This window comes from Artemia franciscana, chromosome 15 (genome assembly GCF_032884065.1).
Source record: "Artemia franciscana chromosome 15, ASM3288406v1, whole genome shotgun sequence".
NCBI lineage: Eukaryota > Metazoa > Arthropoda > Branchiopoda > Anostraca > Artemiidae > Artemia > Artemia franciscana.
The window spans coordinates 10,126,901-10,151,255 of NC_088877.1; the positions used below are offsets into that span (position 1 = coordinate 10,126,901).

The 24,355-nt window shown below is 36.1% G+C and overlaps 1 protein-coding gene across 1 annotated transcript in view; it reads left to right on the forward strand.

Moving 5' to 3' along the window:
- Positions 1 to 1,169: 1,169 nt before the first annotated feature.
- LOC136036031 (voltage-dependent calcium channel subunit alpha-2/delta-1-like) overlaps positions 1,170 to 24,355 on the forward strand; it is a gene marked incomplete at its 3' end in the record, with an annotated part of 114,995 nt that continues 91,809 nt past the window's right edge. The window contains 1 exon segment of the mRNA XM_065717961.1: positions 1,170 to 1,301. Within this exon segment, the coding sequence (XP_065574033.1) occupies positions 1,225 to 1,301 (77 nt within the window).

A 24,355-nucleotide genomic window follows, 5' to 3' on the forward strand; every position in this document is an offset into this window, starting at 1 on the left:
AAATTTCCCAAGCAAATCCTCTTCTGAAAAATACAAGCACAACGACTTGACTATTCATTTTCGCGCATCAGGTCCCCATTCAAAAAATCTTAAGTAATCACCTTTTTCTGGGGTGTATTTTTATTCTCGCATGTTGCTATTTAAAAATAAAACTGTAACGTAAATATCAGGGGTGGGGGGGCGGTAGCATCACTCACATTTAGATTAAATTAAGTATGATTTTTAAAAATACAGATAAATAAAATGGAAAAATCTTTTGTATGAAAGTAAAGAGTAAAATCAGAATCGGAAACGACCATAGATTATTCTACACAACACGAGAGGCTGATACCCCTTAACCTCTAATTCTTTTTATTAAAGTGACTTATTTTCTTCACTGCTTCAAGAAAGAACACTCTTACCTAAGAGCTATGGGAAAAAAGATTCAAAGTCAACATTTTATCACACTGGCTTAAGAATGAACAAGCTTCATCATTCTCGTTTGTTGAAAGGTCAAATTTTTGGCTCAAATGTTGGGATAGTCAATCCACAGGTAAAACATCTGTAAATACCACTTGACTATGTATATAGAATAGTATAATGTTTGCAGTAATGTACTAGTCGACTTTAGTGTAAGAATAAGAATGTTCAGGGGAATACAGTCCCCACCTTTTATATAAGATAATTATTTTTCGTTATAGGTTTTCATATTGCTCTTAATTTCCATTTGACAAAGTTATTTATAAATTTTATTCATGCATCGAAAAAGTTGATGCTTAAAACTCTGAAATAGCTATTTAGATTATAATTTATTTAACATTTATGTATAATAAACTATAATGTATAAGTAAAACCTTATTATTGCTGTTATTAATGTTCAAGGGTCCTATTTGAACATTTGGTAAATATCTAATGGGATAAATATCATTTGGGCCTATTGGTCAATATTTTCTCTTCTTAGGAGTGGATAATTAATAAAATAAAGCATACAACTTTCAGATTCTGTACATACAGAAATTTTCAGTTTCCCCCTCTTGTTACAATAAATTATCGACTCTTGTAAACCTTCCAATAAAAGCTGATACTGCATCTCTGTTAAGATCCCTAGCTAAGATCACTTTCTGGGATATTCCAATACATCCTTTCAATAAACAGTTTCCGAAAGCAAAGTAAGGGTGTCATGCGCATGTTGCAGTAATATAAAACTTGGAAAAGGCTATTAGTAGAAAGCTAGCAAATGCAAAAATGGCTAGAACAGCCATCCTAGTTTTTGGAGTTTATTTTTCTTTGTGCTGTGGAATTAAAATGCCATCAAATACCGAGTGAGTCTATTACAAATCACCTTCAACGTGACGATTTTAATTGTATAATTCGATTTTATCTGAATAAAAAATACAGGATTTAAAATGGAAACGTCCCCATCAAGATAATTCTAAGTAGAATCCGAATGCCAAATGGACATTTTGTAGTAACGAGCTGTTAGTAAGGAATGCCTCGTGCTACTAGTAACCGAAACTCCTAAAAATTCAATAATAGTTCATGCATAAAAGAATTTCCTCTCTATCTGATCGTCTAATTGAAGCTTGAAACAGACTTTTCCACGACAACTTTAAACTTTAGCGTAAAATAGAGATTGAGGGGGTGACAGCCCTTCTCTTATTAAGGGTAATCATGTTCATTGTATTAAAAAATAACATAAATTAAACTAATATTTTTTTTTCAACTCAGAGGCAACACTATAGTGTTGCCTATAGTAAAGGCCATACAGCTTCAGTGTTTTATTACTTATTTATTTACTTGGTTTTTTTCCCAGAGACGCTTCATATGGAAGGGGTAGTCGCATCAATTCAAAAGGGGCTCACCGGATCAGATATCGGAAGTTATAGTGCCCTTTTTAAGAGTCAAAAGTGATCGGAGGGCACCCCCCCCCCCCGAACCCTTTTTTACCAAATGCATCTGGTAAAATTTTTGAGATAGCCGGTTTTTTATAAATAGTTCAAAGATCATATAATAACAACTCCGGTGTCGACATAACCCTTCAGGGCCGGTAACAGGCGTTGTTAACTCTACCATGGGGCCATATATGGTTCTTATGGAAGGGATGCTCGTATAAACTTCAAAGATGGCTCATTTGATTAAAAATTGAAAGCTATAGCTCACTTTTCCAGAGTCAAAAGAGATCGGAGGGCAACTAGCTACCCATCCACGCCTTTTTTTCCTTAAACCATCAGATAAGAACTTTGAGATGGCCATTTTGTTAAAAATAGCTCAAAGATCATGTAAATAAAATTCCGGTGTCGACACAACCTCCCAGGGCCTGGGAGTAGTCATTGTAAGTTATACCCTGGGGGCATATATGGTTTTTATGGAAGGTATGCTCGTATAAACTTCAAAGAGGGCTCTTTTGATTGGAAATTGAAAGTTATAGTTAACTTCTTAAGAGTCGAAAGAGATCGGAGGGGAGATAGCCCCCAACCCCTTATCCACACCCTTTTTCCCGCAAAGCAATCAGATAAGAACTTTGAGATTGCCATTAAAGAAAAAAAATAGGTCAAAGATCATATAAAGAAAACTCTGCGGTCGACACAAAATCTCCCCCAGGGCCGGGGGAAGGCATTGTAAGTTATGCCCTGGGGTTGTATATGGTTGTTACAGAAGGGATGCAAGTATAAACTTCAGAGAGGACTCATTTTATTGGAAAATGAAAGGTCTTGTTCAGTTTTTGAGAGTCAAAAGATATTGGAGTGAAACTAGCCCCCCATGCCTCTTTTTCTCCAATAGCATCCGATAAAAATTTTGAAATAGCCATTTTGTTAAAAATAGTTCAAAGGTCAGATAACGAAAACTCAGGTGTCGACAAAACCCCTCAGAGCCTTGGGGCAGATGTGGTAAGTTGTATCCTGGGGGCATATATGGTTGATATGAAAGGAATGCTTTTATAAACTTCAAAATGGCTCATTGTAAGTTATGTCATAAGGGCATATGGCACTTATGGAAGGAATGCATTTATAACTTCATAGAGGGCTCATTTGATGGGAAATTAAGTTCTAACTCACTTTTTAAGAGTAAAAAAAGATTGCTCTTTTTGCGTGAAATCCATCCGATACAAATTTTGAGATAGCGGATTTTTTTTAAATAGTTCAAAGATTAGATAACAAAACTCCAGTGTCAACACAACCCCCCAGGGCCCGGGAGGCAGGCGTTGTAAGTTATGCGCTGGAGGCGTATATGGTTCTTTTGAAAGGGATGCTTGTTTTAACTTCAAAGAAGGCTCATTTGAGTGGAAATTGAAAGCTCTAGTTCACTTTTTAAGAGTCAAAAGATATCTGAAGGTAATGATCCCCCCATAATTTCACCCCCCCCCCAAAGTAAATCAGACAAAAATTTTGAGTAAGCCATTTTGGTAACACATAGTTCAATGGTCAGATAAGAAAACTCATGTGTCGACAGTACCCCTAAGGGCTGGCGGCAAATAATGTAAGTTATGCTTTGAGGCTGTTATGGAAGGGATGCTCTTATGAACTTCAGAGAGAGCTCATTTGATTGAAAATTTAAAGTTCTAGTTCATGTTTAAGATTCAAAAGAGATCGGGGGGCAACTTATCCCTCCCCCACGCCCTATTTTCCTCAAACCCATTCGATAAGAATTTTGAGATAGCCATTGTTTTGAAAATAGTTCAAAGATCATATAAAGAAAACTTCCATGTTGACACAACCCTTCAGGGCCCGGGAGTAGGCGTTGTAAGCCATGTTCATGGGGCAAATATAGTTCTTACGAAAAGGATGCTCGTATAAACTTCAGAGAGGACTCATTTGATTGGAAACTGAAAGTTCTAGTTCCCTTTTTAAGAGTCAAAATAGATCCGAGGGCGATTAGCCCCTCCAGCCATTTTCCCCCAAACCCTTCAAGTACAAATTTTGAAATAGCCAATTTGTTAAAAATAATTCAAAAGTCTGATAAGAAAAACTCCAGTGTCGATACAATCCCTGGACCCGGAGGCAGGCAACCTAAGTTATTATATGGGAGGGCAACTAGCCCTCCTTAAGCACTTTCCCCCCAATCCGTCAGATAAAAATTTGGAGATAGCCATTAAAAAAAAATAGTTCAAAAATTTGATAACAAAAACTCCAGTGTCAGCACAACCCCCCAGGGCCCAGGTGGCAGGGGTTGTAAGTTATGTGCTGGAGTGAATATGGCTCATATGAAAGGGATGCTTGCATAAGCTTCAGAGAGGGCTCTTTTGATTGGAAAATGAAAGCTCTAGTTCACTTTTTAAGAATCAAAAGAGATCCGAGGGCAACTAGCCCCCCCACAACCTTTTCCAATGTCAAGATACAATAGGTCAAAGGTTGGATAAGAACAGCTCCAGTGTCCACCTAGCCTCCAGGGCCCGGGGTCAGGCGTCGTAAGTTATGCCCTGGGGTCATATATGGTTTTTATGGAAGGGATGCTCGTGTAAACTTCAGAGAGGGGTCATTTAATTGGAAATTGAAAGTTGTAGTTCAGTTTTTAAGAGTCAAAAGAGATTGGAGGGAAAATACCCCCCCCCCCCGACCCCCTTTTCCCAAATGCATCCAATAAAAATTTTGAGATAGCCCTTTCGTTGAAAATAGTTAAAAGGTCAGGATAAAAAAAAATCCGGTGTCGACACAGCCTCGAAGGGCCAGGGGCAGGCGTTGTGAGTTATACCCTGGGAGCATATATGGTTCTTATGGAAAGGATGTTCGTATAAACTTCAGAGAGGGCTCATTTGATTCGAAATTGAGAGTTCTAGTTCACTTTTTAAGAGTCAAAATAAATACGATGGCAAATAGTGCCCCAGGCCCTTTTTTTCTCAAACCCGTCCAATAAAAATTTTGAGATAGTTATTTTGTCAAAAATAGTTCAAAGATCATATAACGAAACTCCAGGGTTGAAAGAAACCTCCCAGGGTATGGGGCGCTGTAAGTTATGCCCTTGGGGCATATATGGTTCTTATCGTAGGGATGCTCGTGTAAAATTTAGAGAGAGCTCATTTGAATGGAAATTGAAAGTTCTTTTCACTTGTTAAGAGTTAAAAGAGATCAGAGGGCAATGATTCCCTCCATGCCCTTTTCCCTAAATCCTAGCAAAACTCCCGTGTCGACACAACTCCTCAGGGCCCAGGAGTAGGCGTTATAAGTTATGTCCATGGGGCATATATAGTTCTTATGAAATGGATGCTCGTATAAACTTCAAAAAGGGCTATTTTGATTGGAAACTGAAAGTTCTAGTTCACTTGTTAAGACTCAAAAGAGATCTGTGGGCAACCCAAACCCATCTGATAAAAATTTGAGATACCCGTTTCGATTAAAATTGTTCAAAGTTCTGATAAGAAAAATTCCGATATCGATACAACCCCAGGGCAGGCTTTCTAAATTATGAGATCAATGGGTATTTAGTATCATCAAGCACTTTTCACCCCATGCCATTAGATAATAATTTGGAGATAGCCATTAAAAAAAAAAAATAATCAAAATTAGATAACAAAACTCCAGTGTCAACACAACCCCCCAGGGCACGGGGGTAAGGCTTTGTAGGTTATGTGCTGGGGTGAATAAGGTTCTTATGAAAGGGATGCTCGTATATACTTCAGAGAGGGCTTATTTGGTTGGAATATGAAAGTTCTAGTTAACTTTTTAAGAGTCAAAAGAGATCTGAGGACAAATATCTCCCCACAACCTTTTCAAAGTTCAGGATGAAAAAAGGTCAATGGTCAGATAAGAACAACTTCAGTGTCCATCGAACCCCCAATGCCCGGGTTAGGCGTTGTAAGTTATGCCCTGGGGTCATATATGGTTGTTATGGAAGGGATTCTCGTATCAACTTCAGAGAGGGGTCATTTAATTGGAAATCGAAAGTTCCAGTTCAGTTTTTAAGAGTCAAAAGAGATTGGAGCGAAACTAGCTCCCCTCATACCCCTTTTTCCCCAAATGCATCGGATAAAAATTTTGAAATAGCCCTTTTGTTAAAAATAGTTCAAAGGTCAGAGAACAAAACTTCAGTGTCGACAAAGCCCCCAAAGGCCGGGGGCAGGCCTTGTAAGTTATGCCCTGGGCATATATGGTTCTTATGGAAAGGATGCTCGTATAAACTTCAGAGAGGGCTATGTGATTGGAAATTGAAAATTCTAGTCCACTTTTAAGAGTCAAAAGAGATCTGATGACAAATAACGCCCACGCCCTTTTTCCCCAAACCCGTCCAATAAAATTCTTTAGATAGCTATTTTGTTAAAAATAGTCCAAAGATCATATAATGAAAACTCTGCTGTAAAAAAAACTCCCAGGGTCTGGGGGACTGTATGTTACACCCTGGGGGCATACATGGTTCTTATCGAAGGGATGCTCGTATAAAATTAGAGAGGGCTTATTTGAATAGAAATTGAAAGTTCTTTTCACCTGTTAAGAGTCAAAAGACATCAGCGGCAACTAGTCCCCCCATGCTCTTTTTCCCAAAACCCATCCGATACAAATTTAGAGATATTCATGTTTTTTAGATAGTTCAAATTTCACATAACAAAAACTTCCGTCTCGACACAGCCCCATAGGGCGCGGGAGTAGGCGTTGTAAGTTATGTCCATGAGGCATGTTTTGTTCCTACAAAAGGTATGCTCGTATAAAATTCAGAGAGGGCTCATTTGATTTGAAACTAAACATTCTAGTGCAATTTTTAAGAGTCAAAAGCGATACGTGGGCAACTAGCCCTTCCACACCCTTTTTTTCCAAAATATATCTGATAAAAATTTTGAGATAGCCATTTTGTTAAAAATAGTTCAAAGGTCAGATAAGTAAAACTCTGGTATCAATGCAACCCCCAGGCCATGGGGTAGGTAATGTAAGTTGTGCTCTGTGGGCATAAATGACTCTTACAAATTTTGAGGTAGCCATTTTTTAAATTTAGTTAAAACATCAGATAATAAAACCCTGGTGTCAACACAGCCCTCCAACGTCCTACTGCAAGTGTTTAAATTATCCCCCGGAGTTGTATGACGTTTTTAAGGGATGATCGTGTAAACTTCGAAGGTGGCTCACTTGATTAGAAATTAGAAGTTCTAGTTCACTCTTTAAGAGTCATAAGAGATCCGAGCGCAACTAGCCCCCTAGCCCTTTCCCCCCAAATCCTTCCAATACAAAATTTGAGAGAGCCGTTTTAAAAAAATGGTTCAAACACCAGATAACCAAAACTCCATGGTCGACACAACCCCCCAGAGTCCGGGGGCAAGTGTTTTAAGCTATGTCCCGGAGGCGTATAATGTTTTTAATGTAAGGGGTGGTCGTATAAACTTCAAAGATGGCTCATTTGATTGGAAATTTAAAGTTCTAGCTAGCTTCTTATGAGTCAAAAGTTAACGGAGTGCATTTAACTCCCCCATAACACAAACAACCTCTTTTCCCCAAATACATCATTTTTGATAATTTTTGATAATTTTGAGATACCTAGTTTGTTCGAAATAGTTTGTTCGAATTTGCCCCCCCCCCACCCGCAGAGGCAGGAGAAGGGTTGCAACTGATGCCACGGGGGCATATAAGGCTTTAATGGAAGAGGTGGTTGAATAAACGTTAAAGGGGACTCAAATGATTATAAATTAAAAGTTCTAATTCACCTTTCAAGAGTCAAAAGTGATCCAATGGTATTAAGCCCCCTCCATCCAAAGCTTCTTTTCTCTAAACTTTGCTCAAATTTTTCTCAAAATAGACCAAAGATAATGCAACAAAAACTCCAGGGATAAAGCAGCCCCCCTCAGAATCCGGGGTCAAGTGTTGTAAAATGTGCCCCGGGGGCACATAATTTTTTTATGGAAGGTATGGCCATATAAACTTCCGAGTAGGCTTATTCGATTGTAAATAATAATTTCTAGTGCCCTTCTCAAGAGTCAAAAGTGATTGAAGGGCAACTAGCCGCTTCTCCACAAGGTCATTTTCTCCCCAATGCTTCCAATCAAAATTTTGAGATAGTTATTTTGTTTAAAATAGTTTGAAAATTAAAACAAGCTCCGGGGTCGACACATGCCCCTAGAGTCTGGGGAAAGTATCGTAAGCTTTACCCCGAGGGCATATAAGGTTCTATGTAAGGGGTGGTCGAAAAAAGCTTAAGAAATCACTCGTTTGACTGGGAATTGAAAGTTCTAGTTAACCTTTAAGAGTCATCAAAATTAATCGGAGGGTATCAACCCCCCTCAAGCTTCCCCCCCAAAAAAATCAACTAAAAATATTGTAACAGCCATTTTGTTGAAAATAGTCCAGGATTCAAACTACTATAAATTAGGGGTGGGTAAATCCTCCATAGAACCCGGGATACAAATTGTAAGTTGAGTAAGTTGTAAGTTCTTAAGAATAAAAGATATCAAAGAGTAACCAACCCCTCCAACTTGTGCCTTTTTTCTCCAAATGCATCTTACCAAAATTCTGACATAGCCAATTTGTCTAAAATCGCCCAACATTCAAATTACTATAACTTAGGGATTGAGAAAGATTCCCTATACTTTGAAGAGGGCTCTCTCGATCGGAATTTGAAACATCTAGTTCTTTATTAAGAGTCAAAAGTGTTCAATGACGAACTATTCTACACCCCAATTTCCCAAAGGGTATCTGATTAAAATTTGGAGATAGCCATTTTGCTCAAAATAGTTCAAAGGCCAAATAACTATGCTTCAGGGGTCGACCCCCCCCAGCCCCGAGGAAATGGCTCTGAACTACGGAACTTAATTACTGTTACTTTAACACTTTGTTTACTTTGATAATTGGATTTAGTGATTTACGCGGTAACTTCGATCTACGGTCCAATGGCTGTAAGTTGTGCAAGTTGCTTATTGTTACTTTGATACCTTGTTATATTTGATTCTTTCTTTACTTTGATACTTTGGTACTTTGATATTGTCACTTTGATGCTAGTTTTGTTACTTTGATGAAAGTTTGATGTTAAAAAAATCTCATTTTGAAATAAGAAGATTTTTAAGAACTTTTTGCAATCAAAAAACGAACAAAAATTAATTTTAAAAAACTTCTCGAAAGTTTTTTTTCCCAATTCTTTCTCGAGGAATCTAGGTTATGTGCTTCTAATGAATGGTGTCTTCACCACAAATAAGAGTATGGTTACTGCCCGTTTCCCAAACGGTAAAAGTATCATCTCTTTTTAAATAACCAATCCTCTTCGTTCTCTTACTTAAGTAGCTACAAATTTCTGCAAAATTAGTTTACCTTTTATTTCGATTATAATAATTGGGAGAACGGAATTCAAAGAAAACTAAGAATTAGATTAAGAATTGGTTGTTAGATCGCGGTAGTCTTCAGGAAGTAGAGGTTACGTATTTCCATTGATGTCTTCACTACAAACAAGAGTATGGCTACTGCCTGTTTCTCTAACGGTAAAAGTATAAGGCTTATTGTGTATTTGCGCTTTACTAAAAAGGAATTATATTACCAATATAAAACATTGAACATAAAATGGAAATTGTAGTGAAATCAAACGAAGATCTATCAATAGGCCCTGTGGCTTTCACTATTCCCAAAGTTGTGGGGATTTTCCTGAAAATCTTGCAATAACGGAGCAGCAAAAACGTTGAGCCTAGAGGTGTCAGAGCTTTATACCCGGCCTGGATGAAACAAAATCTTGAACTGGTGAGCTTGCAGCAATTAATAGCATTATATATCCAATTTTTAGCTTAATTTATTAAATCTTACCAAAAACTGTTCATTTTTTTTGGAATAAAAAATATTTTGAAATAGGGAATTTTGAAAAACTTGAAACTTTGGCAATAAAAAACGAAGAGACATTAGTTTATGAAAAACTTTCCGAAAATAAAGTTCTGTAAACAAAAGTAAAGACCATATGAAACTTTAGATCAGAAGAACTAAAAACCTACAATAACTCAAACTCAAAACAGCCAGAAATTACTATTAAAGAATAAATGCTTCCCAAAACGAACAGAAATTAGCTAGGGTTTGGGGAAAAAGGGCATGGAGGGACTCATTGCCCTCTGATGTCTTTTGACTCTTAACAAGTGAAAAGAACTTTCAATGTCCATTCAAATCAGCCCTCTCTAAATTTTATAGGAGCATCCCTTCGATAAGAACCATATATACCCCCAGGGCATAACTTACCGTCTCCCATACCCTGGGAGGTTTCTTTCAACTCTGGAGTTTTCGTTATATGATCTTTGAACTATTTTTAACAAAATAGCTATCTCAAAATTTGTATTGGACGGGTATGGGAAAAAAGGGCTTGGGGCGTTATTTGCTATCGTATTTATTTTGACTCTTATAAAATGAACTAGAACTTTCAGTTTCCAATCAAATGAGCCCTCTCTGAAGTTTAAACGACCATCCTTTCCATAAGAACCATATATGCTCCCAGGGTATAACTCACAACGCCTGCCCCTGGCCCTTCGAGGCTGTGTCGACACCAGATTTTTTTTTGTTATCCTGACATTTGAACTATTTTCGACAAAAGGGCTATCTCAAAATTTTTATTGGATGCATTTGACAAAAAGGGGTCCGGGGGGCTATTTTCCCTCCAATCTCTTTTGACTCTTACAAACTGAACTAGAACTTTCAATTTCCAATTAAATGACCCCTCTCTGAAGTCTACACGAGCATCCCTTCCATAATAACCATATATGACCCCAGGGCATAACTTACGACGTCTGACTGCGCGCCCTTTGGGTTGGGTGGACAGTAGAGCTGTTCTTATTTGACCTTTGACCTATTGTATCTTGACATTTGAAAAGGTTGCGGGGGGGGGGCTAGTTGCCATCGGATCTCTTTTAATTCTTAAAAAGTGAACTAGAGCTTTCATTTTCCCATCAAAAGAGCCCTCTATGAAGTTTATACAAGCATCCCTTTCATAAGAACCATATTCCGCCCAGCACATAACTTACAACCCCTGCGACCTGGGTTCTGAGGGTTGTGTTGACACTGGAGTTTTTGTTATCAAATTTTTGAACTATTTTGTTTAATGGCTATCTCCAAATTTTTATCTGACGGACTGATCAGTCTGATCATGGGCTGATTATTACGTTGGTCGAACCCACCAAAATTTAAGAACAAGATTACAGCAACACAAAGAAAGTATTGAAAAAGCATTAAAACCTAGAAATAACTCCATATCTTTCGATTCAGCTCTAAGCAATCATATTTTTGAAAATGCAAACCATTATGTTCTATTTGACGAAACAATTCTAATTAGCAATGACCTAGGAATCAAACAAACTGTCCGCGAGGCAATCGAAATCAAACGAAACGTAAATAATAATACATCCATAAATAGAGACTTGTGTGAATACACACTCAACCCTATGTACACAAAATTAATTACAGAAAATAATCTAATTCAAAATAAAACAAAAATAGGAAGGAATAAAAACAACCCCAATCCCAAAGGAACTACAAGATTAGCTGAAGAGAAGGCAAATATCGCAATAAGAAATTATTCCAGTTTTTAATAAATACAGTTAGTTCAATGAATGAACCTTTTTAGCTTGTAAAATGTTAGCTTTTATCAAACAGTCTTGACTGAACTTTTCGCTAAGAAGTAATGATGCCAAGGCTATTTAAAAAAAAGAATGGATTCTTAACCGAAAACCTTTATTGTGAGTGTTTTATTGTTTATTATTTTCTTTGCTGAAGACGGCCCTTAGATATAGGGCCGAAATATTCAAATAGGTTTTGTTGGTTCAGTGTCTAGGGAGAACAAAAGTTCTCATTATTCTCTCTCCTGTAGTTGTATTATGGAAAGGCAGTGTGGTCTTCGTCATTATTTAAGCTTTATCCCGAGGTTATATAAGGCTATATGTAAGGGGTGGTCGAATAAACTTAAGAAATGACTCGTTTGAGTGGGAATTGAAAGTTCTAGTTACCTTTTAAGAGCCATCAAAATTAATCGGAGGGTATCAACCCACCTTACGCTTCTCCCCAAATAAATCTAATAAGAATATTGTTATAGCCATTTTGTTCAAAATAGTCCAGGATTCAAACTACTATAAATTAGGGGAGGGTAAATCCTCCATAGTAGCCGGGATACGAGTTATAAGTTAAGTAAGTTGTCATTTCTTAAGAATCAAAATAATCAAAGAGTAAAAAGCCCCCCCCCCCAACTTGTGCCTTTTTTCCACAAATGTATCTTTCCAAAATTCTGAAATAGCAATTTTGTTCAAAATAGTCCAACAATCAAATTACTGTAACTTCTATCTACGGTCCAAGGGCTGTAAGTTGTGAAAGTTGTTTATTGTTACTTTGATAATTTGGTACTTTGATAGCTTGTTATATTTTTATAATTTCTTTACTTTGATACTTTGGTACTTTGATATTGTCAATTTGACGCTAGTTTTGTTACTTTGATGAAAGTTTGATGTTAAAAAACTCTCATATTGAAATAAGAAGATTTTTAAGAGCTGCAATCAAAAAACGAACAAAAATTAATTTAAAAAACTTCTCAAAAGTTTATTCCCTATTCTTTCTCGAAGAATCTTGGTTATGTGCTTCTAATGAATGGTGTATTTACCACAAATAAGAGTATGGTTACTGTCCGTTTTCCAAACGGTAAAAGTATCATCTCTTTTTAAATAACCAATCCTCTTCGTTCTCTTACTTAAGTAGCTAGAAATTTCTGCAAAATTAGTTTACCTTTTATTTCGATTATAATAATTGGGAGAACAGAATTCAAAGAAAACTAAGAATTGGATTAAGAATTGGTTGTTAGATCGCGGTCGTCTTCAGGAAGTAGAGGTTACGTATTTCCATTGATGTCTTCACTACAAACAAGAGTATGGCTACTGCCTGTTTCTCTAACGGTAAAAGTATAAGACTTATTGTGTATTTGCGCTTTACTAAAAAGGAATTATATTACCAATATAAAACATTGAAAATAAAATGGAAACTGTAGTGAAATCAAACGAAGATCTATCAATAGGCCCTGCGGCTTTCACTATTCCCAAGGTTTTGGGGATTTTCCAGAAAATCTTGCAATAACGGTGCAGCAAACACGGTTGAGCCTAGAGGCGTCCGAGGTTTATACCCGGCCTGGATGAAACAAAATCTTGAACTGGCGAGCTTGCAACAATTAATGTCACTATATATCCAATTTTTGTCTTAGTTTATCAAATCTTACCAAAAATTTTCATTTATTTTGGAATAAAAAAATATTTTGAAATAGGGAATTTTGAAGAACTTGAAACTTAGGCAATAAAAAACGAAGAGATGTTAAATTATCAAAAACTTTCCGAAAAGCAAGATTTCTAAAGAGAAGTAAAGGCAATATGAAATTTAAGATCGGGAAAAATAAAAACCTGCAATAACTCAAACTCAAAACCGCCAGAAATTACTATTAAAGAATAAATGAAACCCAAAACGTACATAAATTAAATAAAAGATCATTGGAAAAAACATAAAATAGGTACTAATGTAAATGAATAAATAGATTTAAAAACAAAACAAGCTTAAGTTGAATTTGATGTAAATCAAACTTAAAACGAACAAAACTATCTTAATGTTAAGATATAAATGAAACCCGAAAGGAACAGAAATTAAATAAACAATCACAGCAAACAAACAATCAACTGTAAAAGTCTAAAACATGGCGTCATTGGCAATTTACTAGAAACAAATTATATTCCAAATATTTTCTTTTGTACTTATTACAACATTGAAAACAAACATATAAATAACAGTAAAATTAAATTTTGAACTGATGACCTTTCAGCGGTTAATATAGTTATATATCACATTTTTAGTTTAATTTTAATTTTAGGTTAAGACCTGTCAAGACAAATACAGCTTCAAAACCAACAAAAGTCTGGTCACTGTCCCCATCTTTAACTTTATAAGTCCAAATCCTACTACGTCATTTGTGCTTTACTGAAAACAAATTATATTACAAATATTTTCTTTTCCAGTTATCGAGCATTGTAAATAAAAATAAAATTACAGTGAATTAAAATCTTGAACTAATGATATTTCAACAATTATCAGCATCATATATAAAACATTCAGTTTGATTTAATTTGTACTTTTCAAGACTGTTAGTAGTATCTCCTCTTTGGATCCCCGTATACTATTGGAGTCACTAACCCTCCTATGGTCTCTTTAGATACAACAAGAGCCCTGTTCGAATGTGCTATTGGAGACATCGTGTCTGTCGAGCCTCTGGTATTACGTAATCATTTCCGGTTGATAAGGAAATTTCCGGAACCATTATTGTCTGAGTTTCGTTTGCCAAGTATGTTATTCAATAATTGAAGTGAGTTTGAAGTGACATGATGTCTAATAAACAAAGTTTTGATATCGATTCTAATATACAATTAGTAGAGATCTTTTGTACTAAAATATTATCGAGCTGATTATTGAGTATTGACAATTGAATATGACTACATTTGGCCATGTATCATTATTGTAATGTAGTGGCCCTGTCCTCATCACTTTTCCATTATTGGGCTTGCACACGAATTTAGGTCCCAACATTCCCGCCCAAGACCCGAAGCACTAGGGCCCCGAGCCCCCCTCCTGGGCCTTAAGCGGCCTTCCAAGGCCCCAATACAGTGCCCTCCCCAACTTTTTCACCCCCACCAAATATTTTTTTTTTATTTCTTTTCAATTTTTTTTCCGTTTCTCACAATCACATTCAAGTTCTTTGAAATTCATTCTAAGCAAACCAATGTGTTGTTTTTGGGACCCTGGTCAACTCATGTTAAGCGTCAGAATATCATAACAAGTTAATTGCGCAATCGATTATCTCAATTGGAGTTGGATTTTTGGTAAATAGTACCAGTTATTTGTTTCCAAGCACCTTTTTTTAGTATCATTTCAAGAATAAGTAAACACGTTTCCGAGAATTTTCAGAATTTCAAGAATGATGCGTTATCTGGTATAGCTTGATCATTCATGGTTTTGGCGGAACACTACAACGACTACAAGCAGGCCGATATAATGATTTTCAAGAATTTCTTGGTATGTTTCTGAGAATTTTAAGAATGATACGTCAGCTGGCATTGCGTAATCAATCATGTTCTGTATGAAGTAATACAGTGAATACCAGCGGGCCCATATTCTGATTTCCAAGCATTGCTTGGCATATTTCCGAGAATTTAATGAATGACGCCGTATCTGGTGTTGCGTAATCAGCCATACTGTCGGTGAAACAATACAATACGCCCCCCAACAGGGCACCGAGGTCTTCTCCTGGGCTTCCAAGTCCCCTTCCAGTGCCCCAATACCTCTTCCCCAACAACTTTTTTGAAATTTTTGAACTTTTTTTTCCGTGTCTTAAAATCACATTAAAGTTCTTGGAAATACATTCTTAGGAACTCAATGTGTTTTTGCTGGGACGCTAGCAAGCTGACTTTAAGTGTCACAATATCAAAACTAATTAATTGTGCAATTGATTTTCTCAATTGGAGTTGGATTTTTGGTAAATGCTACTAGTAGTTTACTTCCGGGCACCTTTATTTTAGCATAATTCCAAAAATAATCAATCCGGTTTAAGAAAATTTTAAAAATGATACGTTATCTGGTATAGCAAAATCATTCATCTTGTCGGTGAAACAATGCAACGAATACCCTCGGGCCCATAGAACGACTTCCGAGGATTTCTTGGCAAGTTTCTGAGAATTTTAAGAATGAAACGTTACCTGGTATTATGTAACTATTCATATTCTCGATCAAACAATGCAATGAATACAAGCGGGCCCATATCCTGATTTCTGAGAATTCCTTGTCATGTTTCTGAGAATTTCAAGACTATTGAAATTATGGTTTCAGGTATTCATCCAAATATGAATATGGTATTATGATATTGAGTATGGATAAATATGGTATTGCATAATCATCCATACTCTCAGTGAAACAATATACTACGTTCTGTGTCAGCCCTCGTATTTGGTACTTTGAGAGAACGAAATTCATGGAAACATTCCAAGTTTATTCTCCCATTCAAAGGTTACAAGCGCAGCAATGGTGTTATTGCAATTTTGGTTGACAAGGAAAATTTTTGTTTCATTGGCCAAGTATGTTGTACAATAATTGAAGTGAGTTTGAAGTGACATGATGTCTAATAAACGAAGTTATTATGAAATTGTTATGGATTGTAATACACAATTGGTAGAGATCTTATTGTACTATAATGATATCAAGCTGTTTATTGATTATTGTTGTTTCTTTATGAATACCGCACGTCAGATATCATTACTGTAATGTAATGACCCTGCGCACATCGGTTTTCCATTACGGGCCTCCTCCAGGGCCCTAAGTCCCCCTCTAGGGCTCCAAGTCTCCCTTCAGGGCCCAAATGACCCCCCCAGACGTTTTGCCTCCCTAAAAAGTTTTTTTTATGATTTTATGAATTCGTCAGGATTTTTATGTATAGATTATAATTCTTAAGTGATCGGCCATAATTTTTTGAACCTTAAAAATCCAGACCGAACGAAACACATCAAGAAAGAACTTTAGAATTAATAACTGGTCCATAAAAATCCCGAAAAATCCCGTAGAAATCATAACCAAATGCATCAAATTTAAGGGAATTCATAAAAACCATAGCCAATACGTATGAATCCGGAAGAATCCCATAGAAATCGTAGCCAATGCATAGAAATCCACACATATTTTTGGAAACCGAGTTGAACCCTGAAAATTTAGACCTATCGAGAGACATCTAGAAAAAACTGTAGAAAATATAAGTGGTCCGTAGGAATCCAGAAAAAGCCCACAGAAATCATAATCAATACATGGAAATTCATAGAAATCATTACCAATGCATAAAAGTCCAGACCAGTTTATAAAAATCAGGGTCAAATCTAAAAATCTAAACCAAACCAAAGACATCAAGAAGAAGCTATAGGAATCATGACCGATCCATACGAATCCAGACAAGTCCAATAGAAGTCATAACCAAAATTTAGAAATTCCAGGGAATTCATAGAAATCATAACCAATGCATAAAAATCCAGACGAATTCATAGAAATTAGGACTAACACTAGAAATCGAGCAAAACTGTAGACATCATAGCAAACCTCTATAAATCCATGATCAACACAAAGAAATCCCGACGAATTCACAAAAACCATGACCAACACATGGGAGTCTGGAAGAATCCCATAGAAATCATGCATAGAAATCATGCAATGCATGAAAATCCGTACAAATTCATAAAAGTCAGGGTCAACCTTTAAAATGAAGACTAAATCAGAGACACGAAGAAAAATCTGTAGAAAACATGACCGGTCAATAGAAGTCCAGAAAAATTCATTTAAAACATAATCAATATATGGACAGTCAGGGGAGTTCATAGAAATCATAACCAAAGAAAAGAAATCGAGATGAATTCTTAAAGATCAGGGTAAGCTCTATAAATCTAGACCGAACCAAAGACATCAAGACAAAACTGTAGAAAGCATGACCGGTTCACAAATACCACATAGAAATCATAAGCAATACATAGGAATCCTGACGAATTCATAAAAACCACTACCAATAGTAGAAATCTGGAAGAATCCCACAAGAAACATAACAAATGCGTAGAAATCCACACAAATTCTGAAACATCGGGGTGATCCCTAATAATCTGGACGAAACCAGAGACATCCACACAAAACTGTAGAAAATATAACCAGTTCGTAGAAATCCAGAAAAATCATAATCATTGCATAGAAATTCAGAGGAATTCATAGAAATCATTACTAATTCATAAGAATCCAGACGAATTTCTAAAAATTAGGCTCAACCCTAAAATTCTAGACGAAACCAAATGTATCAAGACAAAAGTATAGAAATCATGACTGGTCCATACAAATCCAAATAATCCTTTAGAAATCCTAACCAATGCATATAAATCCAGATAAATTAATAAAATCAGGGCCAACCCTTGATATATAGGCCAAACCATGGAAATCAAGGCCAACCTGTGAAAAATCATGACCAACACATAGAAGTCCTGACGAATTCGTAAAGTCAAGACCAAACTGTAAAAATTAAGACCCTCCTCTTAAATTCTGGACAAATCAGATTCCAGCAATGCATGAAAATCCACAAAAATCCATAAAAATTAGGTTCAACCCTAAAAATCTCGACCAAACCAGAGACATCAAGACAAAACTGTAGAAAATTTGACCGGTCCACAGAAATTCATAAATATCCCATATAAACCATTATTAATGCATACAAATTCAGGAGAATTCATAGAAATCATAACCAATGCCCAGGAATCCAGTCCAATTAATAAGAAATCAAGGCCAACCCTAGAAATCCAGACCAAACTATAGAAATTAACACCAGACCACAGAAATCAAGACTGAACTTAGAGAGCATGGCCAACCTCTAAAAAATTATGACCAACACATAGAAATACCGATGAATTCATAAAGTCAAGACAAAACAGTAAAAATTAAGACCCTCCTCCCAAATTCGGGACAAATTCGTCTAAATCAAGAAAATGTAAAAAAGGAAAAGGAAAAAGTTAAGGGGGGGCATGAGGGCCCTAGAGGGTGATTTGGAGCACTGGTGAAGACTCTTGGCCCAGGTAGGGGTATTGGGTCCTGGATGGGAGTGTTAGGAAGGAAACTCGGGCTTAAGCTAGGCTATGGAAAACTGATGTACTCAGGGCTATTACATTATAATAATGATACCTGATTGGGGGTAGTCATTATCAATTATCAATAATCAATAATCGGCTCGATACCGTTATAGTAGAAAGGATCTCTACCAATTGTATATTAGAATCCATATCGAAATTTCGTTTATTAGACATTATGTCACTCCAAACTCGTTTCAATTATTGTACAAAATACTTGGCAAACGAAACAAGAGTTTTCTTTATCAACCAGAAATTGCGAAATCCCGAAAATCTTGATAAGAGCCCACTTGTATTCGTTTTATTATTTCACCGACAACATGAATAATTACGCAATACCAGATGACACATCATTCTTGAAATTCTGAAAAATTGGTTTGCTTATTCTTTGAATGATGCTAAAAAAGGATGCCCAGAAACAAATCCCCGGTAGCATTTACTGAAAATCCAGCTCCAATTGAGAAAATTGATTGCACAAACAACTTGCTATGATATTGTAACGCTTAACATCAGTTTGCAAAGCGTCCCAGAAACAATACATTGATATTCTTGCAATATATTTCTAAGAACTTTAATGTGATTTTAAAACACGGAAAAAAGTTGAAAAAAAAATTTCAAAAAATATAAGGGGGCAAACAGTTGGTGGGGTTCCATTTGAGCCCCGGAGGGTTATAGTGGAGGCCCAAGAGGTGGACTTGGTTCCCTGGTGGGAGGTAATGGATCTTGAATGGGAATTTGGGGACCCATACCCATACGAAAGCCTGGTAATGGAAAACCGATGTGCTCAGAGCCATTACATTATAATTATGATCCGTGGCCGGCTGTAGTCACAATCAATAATCAATAATCGGTTCGATATCATTATATTAAAAAAAGATCTCTACCAATTGCATGTTAGAATCCATATTAAAACTTCGTTTATTTGACATAATGTTGCTTCAAATTTACTTCAATTATTGAATAACATACTTGGCAACAAAACTAAGATAAAAATGGCTCCAGAAATTTCTTTATCAACCAAAAATGATTACGTAATACCAAAAGCTCGACAGGCCTGACGTCTTCAATAGCATATTGGGGAAAGAACTTTTGTTGTATCCAAATTTACTACAGGAGGGGTTAGTGACTGCTATGGTACATCGGGTCAGGGCTGTATTGGTATCCAAAGGATGATACTACTACTGTTCAAGACACATATGGTTTTCAGGAAAGCTGCAATGACGCAGTAGGCTTAGAATTTTACAGTTAAAGAACCAGATAAAACCCAAACTCTTCTTTGTAGAGATTTCTGTTCGTTCCAAGCTGGATTTGTATATTCAATTTAAGTTTCACTCGTTTTAAGATTTATTTATTAACTTGTATTTGTAACTATTGTTTGTTTGCTTGCTGTGATTGTTTATATAATTTTTGTTCGTTCTGGGTCTCATTCATACCTCAATAGCAAAATATTTTTGTTCGTTTTAAGCTTGATTTGTATATTCAACTTAAGCTTTAGTCGTTTCTAGATTTATTAATTCATTTATATTAGTACCTGTTGTATGTTTTTTTCTACGATCATTTATTTAGTTTCTGTTCGTTTTGGGTTTTATTTATTCTTTAATAATAATTTCTGGTTGTTTTCAGTTCGAATTATTGTAGATTTCTATTTCTTCTGGTCTTAAGTTTTATATGGCCTTTATTTTTCTTTAAAAACTTCTTTTTTGGAAAGTTTTTTTTTTTAAATTAGTGAAAGTACAGAGTGAAAATAACACTTAAAATACAGTAATCATTCCGTTTATTAGACGGATGCCTGTAAGCTCATCCCCCTTTCTTTGCGTTAAAATATATCTTTTACCCCACCCCCAGGGCTTGACGAACAAATAGTGAAACACAAGGACATTTGAATTAAAAAGATATTTTTCAAAGTACTCCAAGAATGGAAGAGGCTATCAATACACACTTATTTCAAAAAATTGAAGTTCCAATCCAAGTTCTAAGAAGCAATCCGATGAAACACTTAAAATTTGTTATTACTTGCAGTTTTTGCAATCGTAAATGTTTTCTGTAAAGTACAATTAAACTTAGTGGAAAGAGAGGGGACTTGAGAATGAAAGCAGCCCACTGACACACGGAATAATTTCTTTTTTAAGTATTAATATCCCTACTTACCTTCATTTAAAAACTTTTCCTTAGGTAATGATTCTCGTAAGTGCCCTTCATTTTTAATGAAAATTTGCATTGTACCAGAGAGCCAGAGACATTTTTTTACGTTCAATACAGTTGGAGATAAAGTATGTTTTTAAGGTCATTTTAAGTATTTGTTTTATTACATAAAATAGCGGTGGTGTTTTTCAAGCCAAGCATCCGTTTTGTTGATTTATAAGGTTTTATTTCTTATAAAAATAACAATCCTTACTTATCTTTACCCAACCATAATTTTTCCAAGAAAAATCTTCTTAATTTTGTTATGTTTTCCCAAAAAACTGCATTGATAGCCATAAGTTTTGTACCTGTAAATTGTGCAAGATAAAAAGACTAGTAAAATTATTTTAGAAATTTCTGTAAATGCTCAAAGAAACACAACTTAGAAACAATAGGAAAATTTTCTCAAGACAGGGGAATTCAATTCAGTGGATGTCTCCCTGAATATTGAGAAAACGTCCCTATTGTTTCTAAGTTATGTATATTAGATATGGAAAGGCAGTATGGTCTTCGTCGCTGTTTTGTAAATTCTTTGAAGTAAAATTTCTAAGTAAAATAAGAAAATTAGTTATTTGGTTTTTATAAGGAAATTCAAGAAAAAAATTCTAATATAATTTCAGTGCTTGTAGAAAAGACTGAATTTTGTAGTATCTACTTAAAGGACGCATTTGTCTATTGACTTTGACAAATTTACATTTTGGATCTATTTTTCTTCAAAAGTCATTCTCTCTCTTTGATGAATAAAAAAAAAACAAACACTTTAATAATTTTGGAAAAGTCCCTGGGAGAATCATCTGTTCTTTTGAATTTCCATCAAAAAAGTTTCTAATAGCTTCACAAAAAGCTGTGACTTTCCAAAAAAGCTGAAGATTCATGAATGATTTACTTCATTTTGAAATCACCATCTTTGGAAAGGTGCAAAATATTTTTGGCAGAATGTTCCCAATAAATCAATTCTTGACGAAATTTTAATTAATAACACTACCGTATCTCTTCAAGTAAACAGAAAACAAGATCTTCTTTTATGTGTTTGAGTTCAAATTCCTGGGTTCCAGACCCCTCTTCCTTTCAGTAGTGATAACGGGCTCCCATTCTCTAGTGATGACGGTTTTATATAGTGTTTACTTTAAGGCTGAAAATGTTTATTTATGACCCATAGGCGGTAGAAAAAAACTCTTAGAATTATATTTACTTTATAATCTATCACGTAAAACAATTTTAATAGCTTTTATAAGAAATCATTGGAACCCTCGATGTTTCATTTCTTTAAAGGATCTCCGGTTTTGGGAAGGGTTCCAAGTATCTTTTGGCAGAATGCTCCAAATAAATCAATGTTTAAGGATAAGTGGGTTAGCGCCATTATCTCTTTTTTGCAAGAAAAACAAGAACTTTTTTTTATCTTGAACATATGAGCTCTTTACAAGCCATATCACTTGCTTTAAGCATAATGAATGATATTGTTGACCATATGAATTACCTGATTGAATGATAAGTTTCATAATACTTCTATTAAAAAAAAATATTTTCCACTTTTAAAATCAATATAAAATGCACCATAAATTGCTGTCTTTATGGTCAAGTTATTTTTTTTGTAGAGAGACCAATTTGACTGATTTAATACTAAAATGTGCTTAAGCGCATTTTCTAAACTGAAGGACATGCAGACCCAATAAATTAAAGGGGTCTGCCGCATCGTCCCTACATGGTGAGCGCTCAAAGTCTACCACATACCACCTGTTGTGTACCATGCTCAAAGGTTTAGGTGATACCCCTCTTGTCGTTCTCCTGAACGCAGTAGGCACAATTAAAGGCCTACTACTGCTAATTTGATTCATTCTCTAGCTAATGACTGCCCTGCCTAGTGTCTGAACATACGGCTGGATATTTTGAAGCATATGCTGCCCTAATCGGGTGGACTGAAGCCAATAAGAGCTTCTATAATCTTCTCCCGGGGATAAGTCTCCCTAGAAAAACGAAGCACCATCCCTGGCACAACAAAAGATCCCTTGAAGCGCAATTCGAGATAAGAGAAAGAAGTTCTCTTGGTAGTACCAGTTCTAAGGATTGGATAATGATTCACCTCTATGGCTAGGGAGTGGCGGGTGACTATCACCTGTTGCCTACCCAAGCCAGTCTGAAGCTTGGGCATGGAATTATCGGATTAGCGAAAAACAATGGTGGACGCTTTGTCACTATCAGAGAAGGCTCTTCTACTGCGGAGAAAACTAGATAGAGATGTTGTAGCTCCACACTCAATAGGACACCAACATCCAATCAGCTGTTGGTTCTATATCATTGTTGTTTCTGTTCTTTTTCGCTGCAGAGGCAATTCGGCTTTTGGACCTCAGCCCCAATTATGCTACACGAGTCCACCCATAATAGGATAATAACGATGCCATGTTCAATTGTTTGTAGCTTCTCATAAAAAACTCTGCAAATTTTCTAAGCCACTTGACAGGTATATCATGGCCGTAGGGTTAACTACTTGCCAGTAAAGAGCGACCCAGTGCCAGTATCAACGAACAACTGGAAAAGCAAGAAAATGTTTCATTTATTATTGTATCAGAAATGGTAACTATTACACAAATTTAAAGTTACAATTTACCATATCTACTGCTACTGCTACTAATAATAGCTCACTGCAGGATCAAACTGCCTGAGGCAGCCACAGCTACGCACGCTCTTCCCCATCCCTATTTATTCAAATCTTACGTCTTTACACTATCTCATGGAGTTCCATATTCCTTTAAATCCTTTCTTACGGTCTAAGAAAGGATTTAAAGGAATCCTTTAAACCCAAGACCCGAAGCACTAGGACCCCGAGCCCTCCTCCTTGGCCTTAAGTGTCCTTCCAAGGCCCCAATACAGCGCCCTCCCCAACTTGTTGCAACCCCACCAAATATTTTTTTTTTATTTCTTTTCATTTTTTTTTTCGTTTCTCACAATCACATTCAAGTTCTTTGAAACTCATTCTAAGCAAACCAATGTGTTGTTCTTGGGACCCTGGTCAACTCATGTTAAGCGTCAGAATATCATAACAAGTTAATTGCGCAATCGATTATCTCAATTGGAGTTGGATTTTTGGTAAATAGTACCAGTGATTTGTTTCCAAGCACCTTTTTTTAGTATCATTTCAAGAATAAGTAAACACATTTCCGAGAATTTTCAGAATTTCAAGAATGATGCGTTATCTGGTATAGCTTGATCATTCATGGTGTTGGCGGAACACTACAACGACTACAAGCAGGCCCATATAATGATTTCCAAGAATTTCTTGGTATGTTTCTGAGAATTTTAAGAATGATACGTCAGCTGACATTGCGTAATCAATCACGTTCTGTATGAAGTAATACAGTGAATACCAGCGGGCCCATATTCTGATTTCCGAGCATTGCTTGGCATATTTCCGAGAATTTAAAGAATGACGCCGTATCTGGTATTGCGTAATCAGCCATACTGTCGGTGAAACAATACAATACGCCCCCCAACAGGGGAACCGAGGTCTTCTCCTGGGCTTCAAAGTCCCCTTCCAGTGCCCCAATACGTCTTCCCCCACAACTTTTGTGAAATTTTTGAACTTTTGTTTTGCGTGTCTTAAAGTCACATTAAAGTTCTTGGAAA